The sequence below is a fragment of the Podarcis gaigeae genome (genome assembly GCF_964106915.1).
Source record: "Podarcis gaigeae genome assembly, chromosome: 4".
NCBI lineage: Eukaryota > Metazoa > Chordata > Lepidosauria > Squamata > Lacertidae > Podarcis > Podarcis gaigeae.
In genome coordinates this window covers 41,114,056-41,138,663 of record NC_139677.1, presented here as the reverse complement: position 1 = coordinate 41,138,663, position 24,608 = coordinate 41,114,056, and the positions used below count along the sequence as shown (strand labels likewise).

At 39.8% G+C, this 24,608-nt stretch overlaps 2 protein-coding genes across 14 annotated transcripts in view; one reads left to right on the top strand and one right to left on the bottom strand.

Annotated features, from left to right (window-relative positions):
- Positions 1–23,648, top strand: part of GPM6B (glycoprotein M6B) — a 106,981-nt gene extending 83,333 nt beyond the window's left edge. For 4 of the 9 annotated variants that reach the window (XM_083734549.1, XM_083734545.1, XM_083734548.1 and 1 more), the window contains 6 exons: positions 9,825–10,011; positions 12,385–12,541; positions 13,597–13,768; positions 15,568–15,641; positions 16,877–16,942; positions 17,666–23,648. In XM_083734549.1, coding sequence (XP_083590675.1) covers positions 9,825–10,011; positions 12,385–12,541; positions 13,597–13,768; positions 15,568–15,641; positions 16,877–16,942; positions 17,666–17,746 — 737 coding nt within the window. In that variant the 3' untranslated portion in view covers positions 17,747–23,648. Of the gene's footprint in view, positions 1–9,824; positions 10,012–12,384; positions 12,542–13,596; positions 13,769–15,567; positions 15,642–16,876; positions 16,943–17,067; positions 17,094–17,665 lie in introns of all 9 variants that reach the window. The other 5 variants (XM_083734547.1, XM_083734542.1, XM_083734541.1 and 2 more) reach the window with 2 other exon arrangements.
- The window catches only part of OFD1 (OFD1 centriole and centriolar satellite protein), a 41,061-nt gene continuing 25,916 nt past the window's right edge, over positions 9,464–24,608 (bottom strand). For 4 of the 5 annotated variants that reach the window (XM_083734222.1, XM_083734224.1, XM_083734223.1 and 1 more), the window contains exons 22-23: positions 22,912–22,973; positions 22,093–22,501 (exon numbers count right to left, since the gene is read on the bottom strand). In XM_083734222.1, the coding sequence (XP_083590348.1) occupies positions 22,450–22,501; positions 22,912–22,973 (114 nt within the window). In that variant the 3' untranslated portion in view covers positions 22,093–22,449. Of the gene's footprint in view, positions 9,658–22,092; positions 22,502–22,911; positions 22,974–24,608 lie in introns of those variants that run through there. The other variant, XR_014563098.1, reaches the window with a different exon arrangement.

Genomic DNA, 24,608 nt, shown 5'->3' with positions numbered 1-24,608 from the left:
GCAAATAATAATAAAATACAATGCCTAGGTATGTGTGAGAGAAGGAATCCCACAATCCCTTTGTTTCCCTTTTCTAGTGATATACTTTCAAACAGGATTCTCTATCTGGCCTGAGACTATCCCCAAGCCACACCAGCTGCCCCACTCTAATCCCTAACCCTCATTTGCTCCTCACTTCCCTCTACAACCGCCTTCTTGACCACTGGACTTGCTATTGGTCTCATCCTCTCAATCCACCGTAACTTACCTTTGCATGCAGGGGATGTCTCTAACTCACTGAGGGTTTGAGACCTATCGGCTACACTCACCTGGTTTAGCCGGCCAGTCAAAGCCATTTTCAGGGTGTGGCTGCTGTCACATGCTGACAACTTCAATAGATGACTGGGGGAAAAACAGAGGACAGGGCAACACTGGGGAACCAAGACTGAGAGGTGCTAATGATGGACTAGATGTGGTTACTAGTGCCATGCAGTTTCTTAGTGTGTGGTTCCTGGTTGTCTGAACCCTTCAAGTGTTGGTGCTATTTGAAACCTTGTTGTTGTTTGATAACCCACAATTTTAAGCATTTCTCTTTGGTGGGAGCAGGTTCTGAAAGGACATGTGTTCTGTGAATATTAGGTGTTTTGAAGAAGTTGAGAGCTGTGGGTAGAAAGTTTGATGTTCTACTGTATTATCATTGTTTGGGGTTATGTGGCCTGATTAAACAAGATGTTCTGTTCACTTCCAGCAGTTGCCCACCCAGGGTTCCAGGCTGCCTGCTGTCACATCTTTTAAAGGGCTTCTTAACCCATGTGCCTACCAGTACTCAGGCATGCAGCATTTACTTGCCAGTGGAATATAGGAAGAAGCTGCCTTAAACTGAGTCAGACCATGAGCTCATCTTGTCTATACTCAGAGGCAGAAGCTCTCCAGGGTTCAAAACAGGAATATTTCCCAGCCTTAGTCAGGGATTAAACCTGGGATGTTCTGCATGCATATCAGTTGCTCAACCAGCTCCCTTCCAGGCCATACAGACATAGATGCGTCACTGGTGTGTGGACGCTGCATATGTTGGAGCAAGTATTAGGTAGCAGAATCCTTTTAATGGTAGAATTGCACACAAGGAAGGAATTTATATTAGCCCAGCACCTGGGCTAGGTGCCTGGACTTAAGATATCTCTCTTAAGTCTTAGTACTGCTATTTGGGGGGGGGGGGCTCACCAGCCACAAACTTACCGAAGGCAACTTGTTCCATTTTCTCCTTGCAGAAATATTTCATGTGGAGGAACAAAAAAATGTGGTATAGCCCAGGAAACTAATATTTTCAGCTCAAGGCTTTTCAGATTACTTAGCCTACGTCTTCCTAATGCTCTGGGTTGACTTTCCTTTCTTAAAAACAACAATTATTATTATTATTATTATTATTATTTCTTCCTTCTCTAGCAGTTGATCCTAGAAGCAGTTAGGAAATGTGGGTAAACTAGTGAACTCTCATATTTCTCAAGCTATTTCCACAAAGTAGTGATATTTCTGGATTGCTACTAAGTTTTCTGTATCTTATTCCTGTGTGGCTTTGCTCTGAGAGCATTAGCAAACAGCATGGCAGATCAATATTAGCAATAATAAATGGAACCTATTGGCTGAATAGATGTATAGCAACACACAATTCCTATTTCTCTCCCACCCAGCTCCAGTTTAAAAGAGAGAAATGTGCATTATTATTTTTTGCACAGTATACCTGGATGCCTGATGGAACTATTCTATCAATTACTTTGCCCCATGGAAGCAGCACCCATGTTGAATGTATGTGCTGGAAGTGGCAGTGTATGAAATGGCTTCACTACCAATTTATGCATCTCCCTTCTGCCCTAAGGTACAGATAGGGCTGCAACAGCCGTAGCCCACGCTAGGTAGGATGTTTGGCACAGGTCAGTTGTTAACAGTGGCTGAGGGGACAATATAGGAGGCACACCAGGAATTGTAGGATATGGTGGAGAGGATAATTGGGCTAGAAGCTGGCATGGGTGTATATTGGGGCAGGGAGAGGAAGGGGAGCATGAGAGGGGAGAAATAACAGAATTTGTGAGATGTGTATGGTAGAGGAAGAGAGAAAGTTATGGGAATTTGGGTGGGACTGGCCAGGTATGGCATCTCCACCCTTTTGGTTTTTTTAAAGGCTGTAAGGAATGGAAAGGAAGGCATCAAAATAGGGGAACATGTTTAGTGAGGAAACACTGAGTATGCAAGAAGATACTATGCAGAGGAGGGAGGTTCAGGAGCAGGAAATGGCATTAGAGTGGCATAGAATGAGCAAGCCATACAGAGGTGAGATCTTGGTTTGGATCCAGAGACTGTATTGTGATTAGGACAGAGGGGCAAGCTGTGTGGACAGAACTGCTTGAGAGGCTTCGCAAATCATTTCCGTATGTTATGGGTAGCGAGTTAGGGGCCCATACCTTTCAGTGCTTTGGGGCCCAAAATCCTTAATTTCCTGATGATCAAACTAACCATAGCAACGGGGTATGCTGTTGAATTTACTGTTCTTTAGATAAACATTTGGGAGCTCTATAAAATACAGTAAACCTGCAGCTTTGAAGTTCCTTTTGAAAGGAGTATGTCAGAAAACATAAATTTGTTGGAAGATAATTGACCAGCAAATTTCCTCCTGATGTTTCGCAGTACCTTGTGTTGCAAAATAATTTAACCTTTTCAAACACAACACAGAAGGGCTTATTCAGCTTTGCCTTGCCACCCCAGAAGGGGTAACATTGTCCTACTTTCATCTCAAGCGAATGGATCAAGAGGTCTCTTCTTGCTTATGTTGTCTCAAGTCCTGTATTTTGAGCACTTTTGATGATCTAAACCAGCTAGACTTGAATCAGTGTTGATGTCAAACATTAGATCAGCTTCTTCCATTTTACAGGCCAGTCTAGGTCCTTCTCTCTCTCAGCTTATTATAACAGAACCCTCTTTGTCATCAGCTGCCAGCTTCATGGCACACTAAATTTATCTGAAAAGGTTAAATAGGAAAAGCATGTAGCTCATTGTTTGCTGCTTCACTGTTTGTAAGAAGGATCCCGTTATCATGATTTGAGACAGCAGAGAAGCATTATTGCTGCTATCAAAATGGAAAGATGGGTATGACTGGTTTTGAAGGTGTACAGCTGATAAATGCAACAACTTTGGCCTGCAACAAGCTTGAAAATCTAAATGAATTGGTATGTGTCCACCAATATGAAGCAGTCATCTTCTGTGGCCACTGTTGTAAGCAGCACCTATGTTTCTGGACAAATTTTCTTTAGGTATATGGTGAGGAATCACTTCTGATTTCCAACTTCCCCAGCCTACAATTAATCATGCTAGTTTTGTCATGAGGACCGTAACTGTATAGTACTGTGTTTATTTTTCTCCAACCATTATCCTTCATTTGTCACCTTGAATGAACTTGCTACCCCAGATCAGTGTTCGAAACTTACTCATAATATAGGATGCCCTTCCCATGTTCTCCCTTTCTGGCAAAGTTGTTTGACAGCATAGCTCAAAACCAGAAAAATATTGCTTATTATTTGTTATGCATTCAGTTTCTTATCTGCCCTTCACCATAAGGTCCCAGGGCAGGTTGCAGCCATTTAAAAATACAATTTTAAAAATAGCTTAAAGCAAACTGATAATGAATGCCCAGCTGGTTCTCGATGGCTGTTACAAACTGCTTGTTTTACCTTTGCCTCTGAGTGTCTTTCTGCATATACTGCCACAAACCGTTCTGCACCAATTATTTGGGAATGATGAAGGAACAGGGCTTAATCCTTGGGTACAAAATTGAAGAGCTGAGTTGGCAAGTGTATTGAAGGCAAGGGATTCAGGGGATGGGAAGAATAAGAGAGGTTCAGTCATCCTGAGGCCACCTCCTGCTAGGCCTCAACATGTTGTAAAGTTGGAAGTTTCTCCAGCCTGAAACCCCTGCAGAGCATTTATTCACATGCTCACAGTATTTATTTTATTTAATACAGAGACTTCTAGTTAAAGCATTACATTTTATACATGGCTAGAGATAGTGTTCCATAAGGGGCAAGGGCAAGGGCCAGGCTAGCTTCTCATTTAAACTTACAGAAAAGCTCCTTTCCCAGCTGTTTGAAGGTCTGCCAGTAGTTTAATACACTGTTCCACAGAATCTACAAACCATTTCACATAATATGGTAAACTGTAGATTTATATTGGAGCTTGTGAAACAAGAGTTAGAACTTCAAAACTCAGTATTTCTATTAATTCAGGGCCAACCATTTGTTGGTTAGAGTAAGCTTTGTTTACTCTTGAATTTTTAAGACCTTCTTAACCTGCAGGAATGTTGCAAACTTTTTAAAAAAAAAATTAAATAAAACCATAGATGGTGGGATTGTTCTGGTGTGGCAGTACATTTATGGTTTTGATGTGTGGTAGTTATCTGTTGAATGCTCTTATACATTTGGAAAATGTCAAGAGCATAACTCAAGGTTTTCCCAGTGGAGGTGGGCAGCAATCTTGACTGAGGTGTTTAGAACTCTCATTGACATGCTAATCAACCCATAGTGGCTTAGAGCATCCGAATAGTTCTCCGTGTAACTGTGAATTGGGAAGGCAAATCTCTTTACAGCCAATGGCTGTAACTTTTGGTCCCCCTAATGCTGTTGGGCTTCCAACTCCCATTGACTTCAGCCAGAAAAGCCAACATCCCATCAGGGATTATGAGAGTTGCATTTATATATTTGTGGAATTTGCATTCTGCCCTTGGACCCAAAGGTTCCCAGAGGGGTGCATAATATTATAATATCTAAATCCTGACAAAAAATAATAAGAAAACAAACAATTACAAAAACAAACCGAAAACACACACACAAGCAGACAACCAAAATTGCAAACAATCCAGCAGCTGTATCTGGAGAGTCACAGGCTAGCCACCCTCTCCTGAACAATGTTTGTTGCTTTGGGTAATAAGGTGAGTATGGGCAAGTTGCTTTGCCCACTTTGTAAAGGATGATCCATAAATACTTGGCTGTGTGTATGTAGGTGAATGCGGGAATCCATTCTGCATTTTATTCTGTTGATACAATGATAAATAATGACAATTTATTTATACCCTGCTCTACTAAGTGCCAGTATAGGTAGTGTTTGAGACCAGACTCACTGCACTAGTCATCTTAAGACAGCACGTAGGTGGCGATAGTGCAGGATCACTTTTATTTATTGTTTGAATCCACATGTATCTGCAGGTGACATGCATAACTAAAAATAGCTTGGAAAACAGTCAAAACAGCAAACAACATAAAAGATAGGTTCTTAAACAATACACCCAGCTGGTAAAGTTTATTGAAACAAAAAATGTCTTCAGTGGTTTCTGTAAAGTACAAATAACGGTTGCCTGTTTTATTCCAACAGGGATACTGTCCCACAGAACAGGGGCTGCCACACTGACAAGTCTTACACCTCCAAGTATGGGTTTTATACTATTGACAGCACCCCTTTGTGCAGGGGTTGCCCGTGCTCGAAAAGCATGAGTTTTTCCCAGTGCTTTATGCACCATAGTTGGTTCCTGTTCTTTTTCTTCTATTTGTATTCCTTATTTTAAAAATGTGTGTGCATGTGTGTGTGCACACATCTACTTTCATTTTATACCCTTCTCCAGAGAATACTTTCAGTCCTCTCTCTTTTTTTTTAGTTGGCCTCCTTTTGTGAGTGTGTTAAATCTGCAGCCAGGTTCACCGTTAGCTCTGGGCAAATCACTGAGCTGTTATTAACCTGCTTCCATGGCAACTGCTGCTCACAAGCCTGAGGACAAAAAATTGTTTTTATTCTGAACTGCACAAAAGGTTCTAGTGATGCTTTAGACAAAATGGCCATTGAAAGTGAGTTGCATTGATGTGTGTATCTGTACAATTTATATTTAAACTACTTTACTCTGGTGTGTTAGGGTAGTATTGGATATGCCTGGCATACTTTTAAATTCTGTTTTTAACATCTTACACCATATTTTGTAAGGGATGTTAAGGTTTTCCTCTTTTCAAAAAGTGGAATTTATATAAAGACAAGAGTAGTTCATCTCTTTGACTCTGTTAATATGGCCATTCTTAAATGTTTCCTGTTTGTCCTCCTGTTGCCATTTAGTTTCTTCCACGCCAACATGATTAATATTGTGTGGTTATGTTTGTTTCAGAATGAGACCAGCAGATAAACCATTTTTCAGCAAAGAAAATATTTTATGTCATGAAATTCAGAGTTAAAAGCATAACAAACATCTATTTATCTAGATTAGATGTGTTACTAGTTTAAGCGCGCCACAGATATACTCTACAGAAAATAAAATTCAGGCAAGTCTTGATATTGTGCACAGAGGTATATGCTGCACCATGGCTTCTGTCTTTTAGCTGTGAAAAGTATGCACATCACCCATGAAAAGTGAACACATGCATGTACTCAAAACTGTGTGTGACCAGTACTCCCAAGTTTCTTACAGGATAATATCAATATCCTGAGGAAATAGCAACCCATTGAAAATCTCCCAGAGTTCACCATTCCAGCTACTATGGCTGCTGAGGCCGTTATACCCACAAAGATATCACTGAGAGTATCACCTCTAATATTGCTATAGTGCATCTAGCCACTAATCCCTGTCACTTCATAGTTATCCACAATTTCTTCAGGAGTAGTGTTACTACCACCACCTTCAGAATACCTGGGACCAACTTCTTCTTGAAGCCCAACCAACAATCCCCTCCCTGCCCAATTTTAGAAATCAGGAAAGGCAAGGATTCAAGACACAGGTAGTTGATGGAAACTGACCTTCAACTACCTTACCCATGATCTCTGATTACAACAACTGAAGCTCCCCCAACATCACCAGACACCTCACTAGAATCACCTCTTCCAAAAGATGGAATTCAAATCCTGGTTTATGCAAGCAATTTTAACTTCCGAGTTCCTCACAAACATGTCACAGCAAGCTTTGGATGAGTCTACTGATGTGTCCTCAGTAATCTACAGCTTAATCTGGACAATGATTCTTTCTTCTCACAAGCCTTGGGTGGACACCTCCATCTAAGACCTGTTAGAAGCAGACCCTGGGGGGGGGGGGGGGACTTGAGCTACAGGATCTCATACTGTCAGCCGCAACTCCAGGAATTTATTAACCCCCTCATTGTCCAATGTAACATCTGCCAGTGTGGTCTTCTGCATTCTACATGGAACCAGCAGGCCTGTCTCTGCAAAGCAACAAAGGGACACAAATATATCATAAATGGCAATTGCAAAAAGCCTGTGGGATAACTTTTCTGCCTCTCAGGATACTCTGTAACTGGCCCTAATTAAACAAAGCAGCTTCAGTGGGAAACTCTAGTGTGCTGAATTACAATTTATGAGGCAATTCAGTTATGGCTTGAAATACGGCTTGAACTGTTTTATTGCAATTCATGTGTCAATTAGCTTGTCAATGCCAGGATGTTTGTTATCACCATTGCTGTGATATAGTGCAAAATAGTGTTAACTATTTTGTTTTCAAGCTAGCCTTCACAGTTCTTTATACACATCATTTTCCTCTGACACGAGGGGCGCTGGAGAAATCTTGGAGGTCTGTATCTTGAGCAAACTCACCTGGTCTTTCACCTTCATAGGTTAATGTACAGACAGGTTGAGCTACTTCTTTGAACCCACCCACCCCAATGAAGTTCTGTGAGGTAGTTTGAGTCAGCTGCCTTGTACATTTTTTCTTTTTTCCAACTGGTAATAGCTGCTTGGAGTTGCTAGGACAGGTGTCCTCAGTCTGGTGCCCATGATGCCTGTTAAGGCTTTAACTGGTGTCCTGGGACAGGTGCCCCAAACTCTGAGCTTTCATTAAAAAAGAAAGAAAAAAGTCTTGAGCCCTTCTGAAAAGCAAGTTATTTCTGTGAAATGATAGTGTAATGAGGTTGCCTTCTATACTTTTTATGGTACTGTTACGATTAATATCTCTCTCTCTCTCTCTCTCTCTCTCTCTCTCTCTGTGTGTGTGTGTGTGTGTGTGACATCTGCACAATGGGTACCAGGACAAAGCTGACTTCCCACTGTAAGCATAAGGTTGTCAGGGGTGACTGTCTCTCTAGTTTTGTGTTATGCCACCCCATAACAGCTATTTTGTGACAGACACTCTTATTTTATTTATCTATTTTAAAGCCCAAACAATATTTTACTTTTAAAAACATTTTTCACACGAAAAAGCTACACAATAAACATTTTTCTTTTATACATTTGTATACCATGCTTGAAACAGAGTGGACTGAGGACAGGAGACCCATGCAAAAAGGGGAAAGGAATGGAACCTGACTGTTCCTTCCTCCTCTGACATCTCTCTCCCAATGTGCATATATGCTTGCCAATTTAAGATGACACTTCAAGCATCTGATGAAGCAGACCATGAAAACCTATGCCACAATACATTTGTTAGCTTTTTAAGGTGCTACAAGACTTCTTCTTCTTTAACTGCTGCATGGACTTTATTGCTCTATGGATGTGCCCAACTATAATAATTTCTGTGTACCTGTACAAAGACATCATGTAATGTTTGCTTTTGGTGGGTAGCAAATAATATATACATCAGAGTTGTACTTATGAGTGCATCTCTTGCCTCCCCAGTTCTCCTTAAATTGGCTTGGATAAGCCAACTTTTAAATTTTAAAAAAATAAAATAGACTCAGGATGGTGCTTGGCTTATTCCAAGCCAATCTGCATTTAATCTGAGACTTTGGTACATGAAGCAGTTTTCTCCCAATACTCTGATTCTCCAACCCCCGCCACATAACACTACCTTTCTACACAGGACTGCCCCCTCCCACCAATACCCATTCACACTGGGGCTGCTGGTCTGGCACAGAAAGGAATGTTTCTCTCTTGTCAGCACCTAGCACCCTGGTTGCCCTGAATTCCTGATGGGAGCTTGGAGGCAAACGCGTAAGTGGAACAGGTGGTGCTTACCTTGCATTTGAAACAACTGTTGCAAGCCACCCTATTTCAAGATCATCCTGAAGGGCCACACATTTTCCATAATCAGTCTTTTAGGCATTTACTAAAGTGGAAGGGCACCAGTAGTGCTTCTAAGGGAGAATTTGCTGCCCTCCAGATACAATTCTGGCCTGAGATGATGGGAACTGTCGTCCACAGATTCTCCATCCCTAATGTCAATTAACAAGCTTGGGATGTTCTGTATTTGAACATATCTGTATGTTCTTCAGAGAAAGCACAAACTTTTCAGCTGTGTTTATATAGAACCTTTTGAGTACATCACACACCAGTAAACTTTTAAACATCCATGTTGGGTGAACCAGTGTGCTGTCAAATGGGGCCTGAGGTTTTATAAAGCTACCAAGTGTGGGTGGATTACTTAAGGCTGTCAAATGAATTTGTGGCTCAGATGAGACTTTTAACTAGAGGGCTTCTGGCTCCCATCGCCCTGAAAAGATGTCTGAAAGGACAGTGTAGTGCACTCAGTTTCAAAGTTTTATTTTTGTTGTCTGTGCTTAAAATAGAAGTGTTAATTTGATGTGTCGGTGGAGAACACACACTCTTTTCTAAAGCATCCTGCACAACCTTGCTTCATCTGCAGCCTTTGATTTTCATAGAATCTGGGGTGCTGTCACTCTTGTACTTTGAGGCGACAGACGTAAAGAGGAAGGTCATCTGATGAAAGTAGGAAGTGCAACCCATTAGCTTTGAACAAGTAACTTTGCTAATTGTTCTTACCAGTTTTACCACATGAAGTCCAAATGATGTTGTTCTCATAACTTGCTCTTGTACTTAAATAATGTTGTCTTTGTGTCCCCCCCTTTTTTTTCTTTTCTGCTTAGGTTGCTTTGAATGTTGCATTAAGTGCCTGGGAGGAGTTCCATATGCTTCCCTTGTGGCAACTATTCTCTGCTTCTCTGGGGTAGCATTGTTCTGCGGCTGCGGTCATGTGGCTCTCGCTGGGACCGTATCGATCCTCGAACAGCGTTTTTCCACAAATGTTACTGACCATGCTTTGTTATCTGAAGTGTAAGTACAAAACCAATTTTCTTACTCTGTGAAGCAATTGCAGTGATAACTTTAATAACATCAGAGCTAGGAGCGCATGCCAATTCAGCCTGCAAGGAGGTAAGAGTGCCTGGCAAAACTCAAAATTTGAAGTGAATTTGGAGAGTCCACTTCAAGCAAAACATCTTTTGGATTGGGGCTGTTTTTATATACAGCATATAGTTATGAAATTTGTTGGGAGGGTTGGGGGAATTTGCAACACTTCCACCAGAAGTCTGCTGCTGTTAGGGATTCAGCATATATTCCCCCCAAAATGTATATTCTAGTTCAACAGAGAGAAGGAAAACAAGGGTAGCAATAAATCTCCCAAAGAGCATAGTTATTCAGCTCCATAGCAACTGAAGGCAAGAAAAAATAGCTGTTGCCAGGAGATGACAGACCACTAAAAATATACTGGGGAGGTACACAGGAAAGCAATACTGCTAAATCTAAGGTAAGGATAAAATAATAAATGTTATCACTAACCACTGCAATTGAGGCAGTCATGACATTTCTCTCACATGCCACATAACTCCATAGTAGATGCGTTATGGACTATGAATCTAATCTTCTGCCTCCCAGTGAAATAGGCTATATCGGTTTGTGTCTGAAGCATGCTAGTTTTCCTCAGTAGGATCTTCCATTGCTGAACTGTTCTTATGGTTAAATTTTCCCCCCTCAATTATTAACCTCTGATCTACATTACTTAAGCTTAAAACATGTTGCCTCTTCTGTCCTTGGTGAACAGAGTTTGTCTTCCTTTTCACGTTCTAGATCTTGGAAAAAATTGTTAGTGGCCGTCATTTACTTCACTTCTATAGGACAGTACTGCATAATTCCTTTGGCATTATGATTTATCTTTTGGATGTCTAGTGGATCAACTAAAATTCTTTTAATTGTGCTGCATAAAACTGAAACAAACAAATATGGTTTACATACCTCTAGAAGTGCAAACGAATGCACTTTTGCATAGTGCCTTAGATGCAGGGTATTCTGATATTTTGTATGTGGAACAGGAAACAAAACCTGCATTACAGGGTGGTTGTGAGGATACCATGGGGTGCGGTGATGACCAGAAACGAAATTTTGCAGCAAAGGGGGACAATGCAAATTACTCACAAATTGTGGCTACATATTACTTTTAATGGAAAAGATGGCTGGATCTGTTACAAAAGAGAAATAACTGCACGTTAATTACACAAATGAATGGGTAGAGCTAGAAGCTGCATTCTATTGAGTGGTGGGGGCAATGTACCCTACTGCTACAGTATATTGTGTGGATGCAGTGCACACACTGACAAGAGACGAAAGGGGAAAGCCCCTTCTTGTTGCTAGATGGCATAGAGGTGTGTCGGTCTGGGTCTCCATCCTTGCAGCAGTGCTCATTTTGTCTATTTGAGTAGGAGCAGAACCCCTTTAAATGTTTTTCTTGCTGCTGAAACAAAGCAAGAACAAAGCTCCCTTCCCAGCAGAAGCCTGCTGTGGTTCCTTCTGGGATACAGTAAGGGAAGATGTTTGCAGTAAGAAATATTCTATAGTGACTGGTGAGGGTAGGGCTTGAGGCTATTTAATTATGTGTAAGCATTAGATGCTGCAGCATTTTTGAAGTTACTGGTGGTCAACTTTGGCTGTGTAATACAGCGGTCAGCAAACTTTTTCAGCAGGGGGCCAGTCCACTGTACCTCAGACCTTGTGGGGGGCCAGACTATATTTTAGGTGGGGGGAATGAACAAATTCCTGTGCCCCAAAAATAACCCAGAGATGCTTTTTAAATAAAAGCACACAGTGTACTCATGTAAAAACACGCTGATTCTTGGACCTTCCGCAGGCCTGATTTAGGCGGCGATTGGGCCAGATCTGGCCCCCGGGCCTACCTATGGTGTAATAGCTGTATAGAAGGGCAATAAATACTAGATGTTTTCATCCGAGGATTTGACTGACTAGTTCAGTTCGTATGTGGAATTCAGCTTCTCCATCTGCTCCGGTTCCCTTTATTCTTGAATATGATGAGGTAAAAATCTACAACAGCTTAACCAGTTCCAGTTGACAAGTCAACATTAAAAGAAGAGCAACTGGATCAGAATCTAGACCTGCCTTGCTCAACCTGCTGCTCTCCATATGGTGAAGACACCAATTCCTTTCGGCCTCAACCACCAGCATGGTCCAAGGCTAAATCTTGCAACCTGATGGAAATTATGACCAACTACATTGGTTCTTTACACAACTAGTAAATGGTCTCACCTGTGAACTTACCACTAAGGTGTTCATTCTGTCCTTGTGCTCTCGGATGATTATGAAATGAGACTTTATTTCAGAGTGACAAGAGTCTGATTGCCCTGTTTGTTTCCTTCTCAGAATAAAACTAATGCAGTATGTGATCTATGGCATTGCATCATTTTTTTTCTTGTATGGAATTATCCTGTTGGCGGAGGGCTTTTATACAACAAGTGCTGTGAAGGAGCTGCATGGTGAATTCAAGACAACCATCTGTGGCCGCTGCATCAGTGGAATGGTGAGTCCATTGCAGGAATATGGATTGCCACTACTCCAGTGGTCCATAGCATTATCTACAGTTTTGTTTGCACCAGCTCTTTACGCTGGCCTTTGATAAGAACGCAGTGTCCTTCTAGGCTTTCAGAAAGCCCTAGCTAGAGATGCTAGCAGTTGAACCTTAGTCATCCACATAAACAGCAGAGGCTATACATCTTAATGGTCACAAGAGAATTAGGTATTAATTCTAGCTTGTTTTCTTATCCCAAGTGAATTTGCCTGCTTTTTCTCTCTCAAATAGTACTTTATTGGAGAGAGGTATGAGGAAAAAATAATTTGGACATAATCCTCTTTTTTATCAAGTTTATTCTTCCAAGAAATTACAACTTTTAAGTGGGCCACAGTTCTGTCAAAGTTTTCATTAACACCATGCATAAAAATGTCCAGATTATATATTGTGTGTTTTTGTCCAGTGTTGGGCTTTTGGCAGCCAGGTTGTGCTTTTTTGGGGGGTGGGGATTTCTACCCCCCTTAACTGAGAGCACTTCATTTTTAACTTTATAGATCCCCCCCCCCCGGCCTCCAAAATGTAATTAAGTTGTCCCCATCTCTTGGTCCAATTTAGTTGGCTGAAGCATGACATTCTTTTCAGTTGGCTCACCCGAGACAACAGACTGGCACTCCCTGTTGTTAGAAGCTATGCCCTCTTATCCTAATTGTGTACAGCAGGAATTGGGAGGTACCCACAGATACTGTAAGGAAGTCACAGTTCCCAGTAATGAAGTGCCACTCCAATGACAAAGAAAGCATCCCAGAATGGCTACTGCTTGGAAAGTCAGGCTGATTTTTATTTTGCTTACTTAAAACAAAACGTCAAGCTTTTAACAGCACAACACGGGCTATAGGGAAGGTCTCTATGGGGTGAAAATCTGAGACTTCACATCAGACATGGAGACTGTGACATGCTCTTGGATTTTAAAATTCAGGAGTGTGTGTACTGTAAATGAGATTAACCCTTGATTTCCTAAATTAATGAGAAAGGGGTTTTCTGTGTGAAATGTGTGCCTGTCTCCTCAGTTTGTTTTCCTGACCTACGTACTGGGGGTGGCCTGGCTTGGCGTCTTTGGCTTCTCGGCTGTGCCGGTCTTCATGTTCTATAACATATGGTCAACTTGCGAAGTCATCAGATCACTCCCAGCAAATATGACAGCTTCAGCGGACCAGATCTGTGTGGATATCAGGCAATACGGTACTTATTTTAATCCTGATTAAATGCTTTATCCTCTTTCCTTGTCCTATCTTCAACAGGTTTGTCTTAGCCTTATGAGATGAACCAAAAAGCAACCAAGTGTGGAGTCTCTGAACATGTCATTACTTTTTCAATTAATGCAGATTACACTGACCTCTTTCCAGATGCACCCAGTTTAACTGCATTTTGCAAGTCATTTATCTAAAGTGATTTTGTGCCTGTTATCCGCATTATGCTATCAGGCTTAATAATAAAACAATCAGCAAAATAAACTGCTTAAGCAAGCCTGAGCCCATCACCAAATAGTTTGAAAACCTACCATGCTAGTCTCCTGAATTTAGCTATATACCTGCATATTCTTACTATTTCTGTAATAATGTGAATTGTGTATGTGCTCATGCAAAGCAGTTTCATTTATCCTTTAGTTTTGGAATGGGAATACAATGTTAGAACAGTATGAGGAAGGAACAGGGGTCTAGATTTGTGCACCCAAGAATCACACATTATGGGAAAAGATATTTTTTACCTGATTAACATCACACACACACACTATGCAGTTGTTCCTATCATTAATGCTTATTTGGTGACAAATATTGTTTAGCCCCCACTCTCCCCTGGGACTGGGATTATTTGTGTGGGATTAGGAGTGAGAGACACGATCACCTCCAAAAAGAAAAGGCAATAAATAGAACACAGGACAGCTGAACACATAATAGAAGTTGAGTCAATTTACTTCTAGAAGTTCCATCCAGATTCCAGGTATTTTAAGGTTCCTACCATACTTTCTCTGATATTGGCTAAAGAAGGGTGCAAATCTTTCAGAAAGGCCAGTGGAAATGAGATGTGCGGGGAAGGCACAGTAGAGGCAAGCCTGGAATATAATGGGTTTTTATCCGCTGCTAGTACTTCTCAGAGTAAACCCATTGAAGTTAATGGACACAACTCACTTTCATCCAACTTAGTTGGATACAAGCCAATAGAAGTACTTATAGAGATTCCAAGACAAAGTAGCTGTTCTCCTCTAGTCCTGCTGCTTCTGTGCTGCTGCGAGCTATGCCATGACTGTTGAGTTGGCATGTTGCCCAAACCTTGGCTCAGTTTTTCTCACTCCACATGGCTTAGTGCTCCACACACTTCTCCATTGTTTTATAACTCTCATACACATACCTACTGCTGTATAGCTCCCCCCACCCCCAAAAAGGTCAAAGATGAATATATTTGATGAATATCTTCTATAGTGCAATATGTTGAGGTACTTTGCTTTCACATGGTATACTTCCACCAGAAAGAAAATGGCCTGAAGATCAGTAGTGAAGAAAAGGAACAGAGGCTTTAATAAGGCAATGGAGGAAGAGAGTGGCTTGCGGAGATAATTCTGAATAGTTCCTCTGCAATTGCAATCTCAGTCCTCGAAGTTTAAGGCAGAGCCTGTAAAGATGCAAGCACCGTTTTCAGCAATCCCTTTGCCCATTCAATAGAGTCAGGAAGCACAGCATATGACAGTGATTAAAAAGAAGAAGAGTGTCCATAGTGACTAAAACAACCATTTGTCCGCCATATGGGAATCCTAGATCTGAGAACATCTCTTGGCAAGGAGAATCTCTCCTGGATGTAGAAAGGGAACACTGTTAAGTGATTTTGTACTTAATGGTGCCAACTCCAGATTGAACTGGTCAATGTGTGGGTGCTTGTTAAAGGAACACAACTTGCGTGTAGGTGGGGAAGGGAAATGGATTTCAGAAGGGAGAATGACATCAGCTATCAGCTTTAACAATGGCTTTTTGATATTTTAACTTCAGGTATCATCCCTTGGAATGCTGTGCCTGGCAAGGCATGTGGGTCAGCATTAGCAGATATGTGCAGCACCCCTGAGGTAAACGAGACGACGACACCCGGTGCTTGTCTTGCATATCTTGACAACTGGGATATAAACAATTGGTCTGCTAAAACATTAATGCTCGTGCCATTTATTTTTTTAAAAAAAGGTTTCTTCATCATGCAGAATGAATGATACAACATTCTGAGGATATAGGTCTGCACTACTTGTTGTGAGGCTAAGTGGTTCTGTGAATAGCCAGTTGAGAGATAACGGTATTTCTCCTCCCACCCCTTCAGTAGCTGGAATACATAGTGCTGAAAAATTATTTCATCAGGCCATATCAATTTTGCATAAAACATATCAATATGGTAAACACTAGGATACAACGTATAGATAAGTAATCAATGATTAATATGCCAGGCTTCCTTTGAATAAGGAACAACTGCAAAAATAGTGCCCTCAGAATAGGCTGTCTCCTATCTTTATTGCTAAGGCATCATACTGACTGGGCTGATGTGGTCCATAGCATCTCTCTCCTCTAATCAGTTTGTCTAACTGCAACTGAGTTACAGTGACAGGCAGTAACACACAGCTGCCAGTTATAAAAGCACCTATTCCAGGCAGGTTGGGCAGGTTTGCCTTATTATGCTGCCTTCCATGTCATTCCATGCATGTGGGTAACAAGGGCACACACAGGTTTTTAAATGTGTGGAGCATCCCTCAGTTACGACTGTGGGCTAGAATAATGTTAATAGAGGTTGCAGTGGTGCTGATGGAACTGCCGTGGTGGTGGCCCTAGTCTCACTCAGAATAATAATTTTGGATTTGTTCATTCTTTTCTCTTGGCTGGCATGGATAAAAAATGCCCTGAATAAGCTGCACATGAGGCGACCAGCATCCAGTTATTAAGACTAACCTTTTTTCCAGTCACAATCCGAGAGATGAGCGCAAGTTTCCTGTATGCAGAATCTGATTCCCACTAGGCTTCTTCCATGCTATCATGGTCACAACTGTGTTCACAGTTGTGTGAAGGAACCTGGCCTTTAGGTTCAACTAGCAGTGTTATGTTGCAGCAACACTGGCACAGACTCCTTGTCTGAATAGCTTGAAGTGCCATAGGTTTTGACATTGGACTTGCAGAGTACTCACTACGTCCCCTCAAAAATATTTGTTGGTGCAGTGACTCATGGAATCAGACCTTCCTCCACACTAGGCAGCCTCCCGAGAGTTATATTTGTTAATGTGCCATGGAGCTCCTAGGACAATGATTTTCCTCTTTACTGTTATAGTTCTATTTGTCTTACCACCTGTTCATTGTGGCGTGTGCTGGAGCTGGTGCTACTGTCATAGCCCTGGTGAGTACCATCATCCTCTCTCTCTCATAAAATAACCACATATTCCCTTTTCAGATGTAATCTTTAAAATATTGTTTAACTTAAACTAAGTAATAATTTTTGTGTTTGTTGGCACCTGATTGTAGTTTTCTCAGGATATTCCAAATAGCAGGCAAGTGCTTACATTTCCCAATAAAGCTTTGCACCAAAGCAAGCTTTAAAATAGTTTTGTTGTTTTTTGCTATTCGTTTACCTCCATCCTGTTGCATGGCCAATTTATGGCATTTTTGGATATAGCTATTTTGCCATTAGTATGTAGAACTTCCCAGCATCAGGACACTTCAGACAGAGGTTTCCTACCTTTGAAAATAGTTTTAATTAATACTCCTGTCTTTCCTTCCTTTAAGTCTTTTGGGGAGTATGAAAGGTACCTGAATGTACTGAAGCTAGTTAGTCTGATTAAAAACAAGACCCATTTATAGTCAATGAACTGCTGCAGCAACCTGCTTTCAATCTTCTGTTGCCAAATTCATTTAAAGTCATAATTTATCAATGTACTTCCCACTGAAACAACCAGGGACCCTTACATAGCTTAGGTAAAGCAGAGCTAGTCATTTTTGCCATAGCTCTCATTGAAATCCGTGCCTGACACAGTATAAATTTTCATTCTAACACAAAGAACTGCCTAAAAGGCCAGTAGAATTTGTTGTCTCTTATACGCTGTGTTTTGTTCTCTTCCACCAGCTGATCTACATGATGGCTACCACATATAACTATGCCGTTTTGAAGTTTAAGAGTCGGGAAGATTGCTGCACTAAATTCTAAATTGCATAAGCCCAGTAAAGAGCTGCACTGTGTAGCTTGAAAAACCACTGACACCCTAGACTAAAGAGTCTAGCTTTTTTGAAGTTTGTTACAGTAAATTGTAAATAGCTTCAGTAAGCATCTTTAAGCATTTTAGATTAATTCAAATTTATTTCTTGTATATGAATAATGATGTGGGTGAGAGCTGGCTATTTTCTATACTATGAGAGGATTGTTATTTTCAGTGATGTTGTAAATCATCCCTTTAAAGGAAGGAGGGCTTTCATTTAACATCAAGCTATATTTTTTTCTAACAATCATCTCTGAAATAATTACTGGATCAATTAAGGGCCTGTAATAAGTTATTTTGTCTCTGCTGTTCACTAATCTGAAAAATAATAAAGCATCTGTTCTACAAATAGATGACACACAAGATACATGCTTGATTCTTGATAACTGTCAGTGCCTACCTTTTAGATTGTTGTCAAAGTGCTCTTCTAAAGTACCACATATTTGCCTCTCATTTTTACTGTATAACACCAGCCCTTTGGGTTTTTACTGGTCAAATGTTTTGAGAGACAACTAATTAGGCTCACTGAAGAATACCCTTTTCATTAGCTGACATTTTCATTTCCCCCCAAAAATAAGAAACAAAAGCCATGCAGTTCTCTAGCAAAAGCATGGAAACAAGTTCATTCCACACCAACCCTGGCCTATGAGAAATAGAAAACATCAACTTTTGTGGCACAGGCTACAAACTTACTTGTCAGTGATCAGCTTCCAAAGTATAACCATGCAGCACGCAAAGGAAACCCTTTTATATAGAGAGCTGCATTTTAGAAGAAAAAAAAACTATTTTTGCCCTAGTGAGAGTATGGCGGAACACAACTTTTCTAAGAGGATAACTATATAAAATTTCCACATTACAATTTTCCTTTACTCAAGAGGATGGGGAAAGAAACAGGGAAAGGAAGAAACGATCACAGATTTATCTTGAGTTGCTCTTCTAGGCTTCAGCATGTAAACTTGCAATGTATTTTCAAAGCTTTTCCGTTTCTGTTGTTCTTTCGCATTAACTGCTTTTGTTCCTATTTCCTACTAACTTTTGCCAGTACCTACTTAGTAGTATTAAGCATGCAAAATTCTAGATATCTTTAGAAATAAGCCTCTTTGCCTTTTTTACTATTTAATAATGTAGAATAACTTTTAAAAATTAATATTACTAGCTGCCTGCTTTGCCTCTTGACATGCTCACTAGCCATCATGCTCACCCTTCTCTTCCAGATACACTTCCTCATGATACTGTCCTCTAACTGGGCCTACTTAAAGGATGCGAGCAAAATGCAGGCTTACCAGGATATCAAAGCAAAAGAAGAACAGGAGCTTCAGGATATCCAGTCTCGGTCCAAAGAGCAACTCAATTCTTACACATAAATGTTTGCCAGAAGAATTTTGTAGCTCTGACAAATCATCAAGCAGCTGCTCTGCAGAACAGATGCATGTCCAAGCAAATGCAGAAGTATAAAAACTTCACATTCATGCTCCTGGGCCATGATCATAGGGAAAATTTGCAGTGGATATCCTCCATTCCTTTAGCACTGCGATTGGAGGGTTTTTTGGGGGGGAGGGAGGGGAGAGAGGTTGTCTCTAGGCCACTTTAGAAAAACATGTTACCAGGTCAAGGATCTTTATGGATCTCTCTTGGCAATTATAAAAGAATTACTGAAGGAACACGCTCCTTTCAAAACAGGCTACCACAGTTGGTATCCAGCCCTGTAATGACTAAAAGATTTTAAAGGCTGTATATAATTACACAGATGTAAGTAACTAAGATTCTAGTATGACTAGTTATTCCCTTTCTTCTGAATACTGATAGTTGTGCTTATTTGATACGGTTTCAGGAAGTTACAAATAATCTTATTCAGACTCTGTCAAAATTAAAACTGGATTTTGTGGACTAAATGCCAGAAGTGTTATTTTCTGAGCCACTCCCTTTTCATTGATGCTGTAATGAGCCACTGTTGTTCTACTGCACTTACCAGAGTAAGCTGGGTACTGTTGCCCAGAGTTTGTTTTCTTTTAATTTTATACCGTTTGATGGAATGTAGACAGACCCTTGGATCAGGATAATGATCCCCTTCTCAGAAAATAAATGTCAGCTTTGCCTTAATATTTATTTTCTATAAATGTCTGAAGCATTTATATAGCAGTGGGAGATCATTATCATGTATTTTATCAAAGCAGAAAGTGTTACCTTGTTGAAATTATACTGATATAATTGTTTCAAGTGAGCAGATAACAATTTGTAGAACATAAAAACCCATAGCCATACAGAGCACAGGTCAACCACCCGTCTCAAATTTGGTGCTCAGCACGTTTATAAACAGTGCTTATTTGTTTTCTCTTTTAAGAAATTTGGTGTTCAGTAAAATATTGGGTGCCATTTTAAAAGTGTTTCCCACAAAATCTGCCTTCTAACATTTTCAGAAACATTCAGTGCTAGCTTGAGTACTAGTGATGGTATCTTTGGTGTGCTTTTTTTAAAATAAAAAATATATAAATGTTGGAGAAACTTTAAGTACATCGGTGAGTTTTAAATCAGTAAAAAAGTCAAGTCATACATCCATGTTAATGTGTGGTTTGATTAGTTTTGAACGTTTGCTGAATATTAACCATGCTCCTGTAGCTCATACAGAAGTGTATAAAGATAAAGGAAGCACATGTTTCTTTAGAAAGTTTTTAAAGGAAAAAAATATTAATGTGGAAAAAACTTCAGGTATTACCTTGCATTTGAGTTTGTTACATGCCTAATCTGACTTTCTTTTTAAAGAGGCAAAATCTATATAGAGCAGATAAAAAATAGCTTAGTGTTTGTTTTACCTGTTGCATGAAGGAAACAAATTTCTACAGCAATGCAGGTGATGTTCTTACTAGTCCAGTGTTTGCATAAAGGTAACGGACAGTGTCTTAAAGCCTAATTCTTTTCTAATTCTATGTAGCTATTTACTGGGAGTTTTTTGAAGTTTTGTTTAAGTAGTCTAATATTTTTTATGTAAAGAGCATTAAATTTTGCTATGTATAAATTTTTGTAACCTAACCGTGAATCAATATTTTCTATCAGTGCCAAGGGCTTCCTGTAGTTATATCCAAGTGTTACAATAAATATTTGTAGATAATAGAACCAATATCTGTGTATGCTTATTTTAAGAAGGTTTTGAAACAGTTGTAGCAGTATAGACAGCCATCCCAAAGCTAGTGTTTTGGTGACACATAATTGGAAGTTTTAGTATCTATTGAAAAATATGGCAACCAACGGACATAGGAAGATAGACCTTTCCCTGCATCTTATCAAGATGTGTTATCCTTCAGTGCTAGGGTGCTTCTGGACTGAGTCTGACTTTCAAAAAGTGTGTGCATTATTTGGTATATGCATTTGCCACTATCAGTTTACGTTTGGGGCAAAAAACAACAATATTGTATTTCACAGTTCAGGTTTGATACAGTTTGACATAAACATAAATTTGTTAGTTTCTGTCTCTTAAGAAATGAGAGCAGTCAAATTAGCAAACACAGATATGCAAAAGTGTTTTTGAAAGATGCTAATCTGCAAGGGCCTGTTCTCAGTAATTGATTTTGAAATAGAGTACTATTTGCTCAACTTTGTCTTAGGAGAACTGCTGCTTGAGGCATGCCTGGTGTCTCTCATAAGCTCACTGCAAAATTTTCCCATCTATAGTGTGTTTCATTATTTTAGTGCGGCGTGGTCAAACTACATGAAGCCAGGATATATTTCAACTTCCAAAATCTCTGGCATTTCAACAAATCAGGTCCCATCGATTCATCTGTACCAGGATTTCCCACTAATTACCAAGCTTGTAAAGTGGGAATATTCTTTCATCACTTTCCCAAGGAACTCTCCTCTAAAATGAGTTGATAATATGATTCAATTTTAGTGAGTTCAGACAGTTGCCCCAGTTTTTCAGACCAGTTTCATACTATGACAGCCATTTCCAAAATTTAAACATCATAATAGTGTAAATCATCGTTTTCAATACCATGTACTTTTAACAGGAAGTAGTCCCAATCACAAGCACTTAATTTTTAAAGTGTGCTTGACTGAACTCTTGCTGATGCCCTAGTTTGTTTTTAAAGAGTAGCTAAAGGATGTGCAGCAGCAGGAAATTGTAGCGTCACTATTCAATAAAGTCAAAAGCTGCTTAAGCACATCACCCCAAAACTTAAATGTCTAAACACAGTTTTCATTCTAGAGCTTTGAGCTATGCTTATATAGACAGCTGGTCAATCTTCTGTAAAGTATGTAATATAAACTTTGGAAGAAAATATTTCAAATAGATTTAAACACAGAATTCTCTATGACTGCTGCTTTATTCTTTTAAAAATATTCATTTGTAAAACAAGGTAAACCAACTTGATTTGAATGTTTCCCCCACTGCCTCTATAAAAAGCTATTTTTATTGTACTGGCATATTTTAAACACGTAAAATTGGTTGTTCAGGTAGGAAGCAATTCTCTGAAACACCGTTTCAGTAGCACTGATAGCAACTTTGTGCCAACAAACAGCAATGTTTCACTTTTAGTATGTTCTTCCTGAATTATGCAGATGGCAATATTCCAAGGTTCAGAATCTCACCCTAGTTTGTGGTGCTTCCTCTGATGAAAAAGAAGTGCACTTCTCTGGTCAGGGAGCCCCTGCTAATTGATATTCACCAGAAATCATCATCAGGCTCTCCGTGAAGAGTGGCTGCAGCACTAAAGCTGGAACACAGATAATAATGAATTTTGAAACAGTCTAATACACTTCTCCTTCTTAGGATTCCCATCTACCCTTCTCTCACACAGCATACACATCAAATCATAAGTCCCCCAATCATCTAGAGGAGGTTTTTTTTAGGGGGAGGGATAATTTGGACACTTATAGGGATGTGGTGAAATCTCCTTCCCCAACATCTGCTATCACAAACAATCTATAAATAGAGACCTGCTCAAATTAACAAATCTTAATTCAACTGCAATACAGTAAAGATTACCAGACAAGTGTAATTAGTATGCAATTAAAAGTGTTTATTGGAAAGGATTTGTTTTAATGCAAAAAGGCCCCACTTGATAAAAAAAGCAAAAATAAATAAATATGAACCATACATGTCAAGCACTAGAAAGATGCATACCTGTCCTCCTTTCCACTACCTGAGAGTTTGTCAGAAAATACTTCAGCTTCTTTCTTGAAGTCCTAATAGAGAAAAGAAAGTTGTTACTGGTTGCTTTTGTGTGGTCTCCATATTCCACTGCTACTCAAAAAACAGGAATATGATTAGGTACTTAAAATTACCCTAAGTGCAATACAGAGAGTAGAAAGGACAGGTCACTGCCACGATGCATTATCATCTAACAGATACAATGCAAAAGGGTGGGATTGAAGGTGAACACACACATTCATGTTCTAGCTTGTACACAGCAAGGTGGAATGGCTGCTGGAGTGGGGCAGTTCTAGGAGTGAAGGTGCTAAATGGCAATTGGTCTTCTTTTCTCTCTGCTTTCAACCAATTGAAACAGCCACTGATAGAGACACAATCTTATTGACTGTAATGGGGGGTTTTGATCTTTATTTCAAAAATAGCATGCTTATGTCTGAACAGCTTTGTAATGGAATTTGTTATCAGAAATTTTAGTTTGGCATATTTCACGTGTCCTGTTATTGGTTTTCTACCATAGTATGACCTTTTCCAGACAAAATTTTGTGGTCTCCATAGGTCTGTGGGTAATCTTAAACCTGTATGTTTAAACTGTTTAAAACCAGAATGTACACACTTAAGTATTTGCCCACTATTTTTTCTAGTATCACTGCCAAATTCAAATGATCTTGTATTTGTCAAAAGTGATCAGTGAATAAAAGATTAATAAAGTAGTTTGATGCAAGAATCTGTATGTTACAAGACCAAGCAGAGATCACTGTACTGCAGCGTGGTGGAATTATAGTGGTATCACTGCGTATTACCAATTCAAAATGACTAACATAGATCAACAGTAGAACAGATGTGGGGAACCTCCAACTGTTACTGTACTACAAATACTTATTATTACTGACCACAGACCAGGAGTTGGGAGTTCAACAGCATCTGGAGGGTCACAGGTAAGCCACCCCCACAGTAACAAATGATAGCGCTTTCCAGTGATTCATTTAGATTGCTTACAGCATTCAGTCCTGGATATTTTGATGCACAGAGAGGATCTAACATTCTACTGTTCCTTTTTGAATTTGATATCATACAGCAAAAAGTGTAGCTATAAACAGCAGGTTTTGCTAAGCTGAACTCAAGTGTGGCTGCTAGAAATTTACTGTATATGCATGAAGCATGACTCATTAAGCCAAAAAGCTGTAATCAAGGAAGTATGATGGCTTGGAATCCGTCCTTGTAAGCTAATCATTAATTCAGCTGAAGATGGTTAATTCTGGATAACCGCAAAGCAAGCTGCAGAAGAATCAGCTCAACTGCAAATATCCACAAGGTTTGCAACAACAATCTAGTACACTGGAAATTTTTGTTGGTTATTAACCGAAATAATTTGGCAATAGACTATTAAATGACCTCAAGTGGGGGAAACATAAGGTAGACTTTATATCCCAAGTTTCTGATACAACAAAAGCTAGACCTCAACATTTTAAATTAATTAGATCTTGTTCTACTCTTTAGTTGGTTGTGTACATGCTATCATGCATGCTTGCTTGTCCAGTGTGAAAAAGACAAAGGAACTACTGAGATTGTTCTTGGAGTACGCGAGTTCCCAAACTAATACATCTCAGGTGCATTAAACCACCATCTTCTTGACGCTAAGCACATTTGGTTCAGATCAGAACCTAGATGGG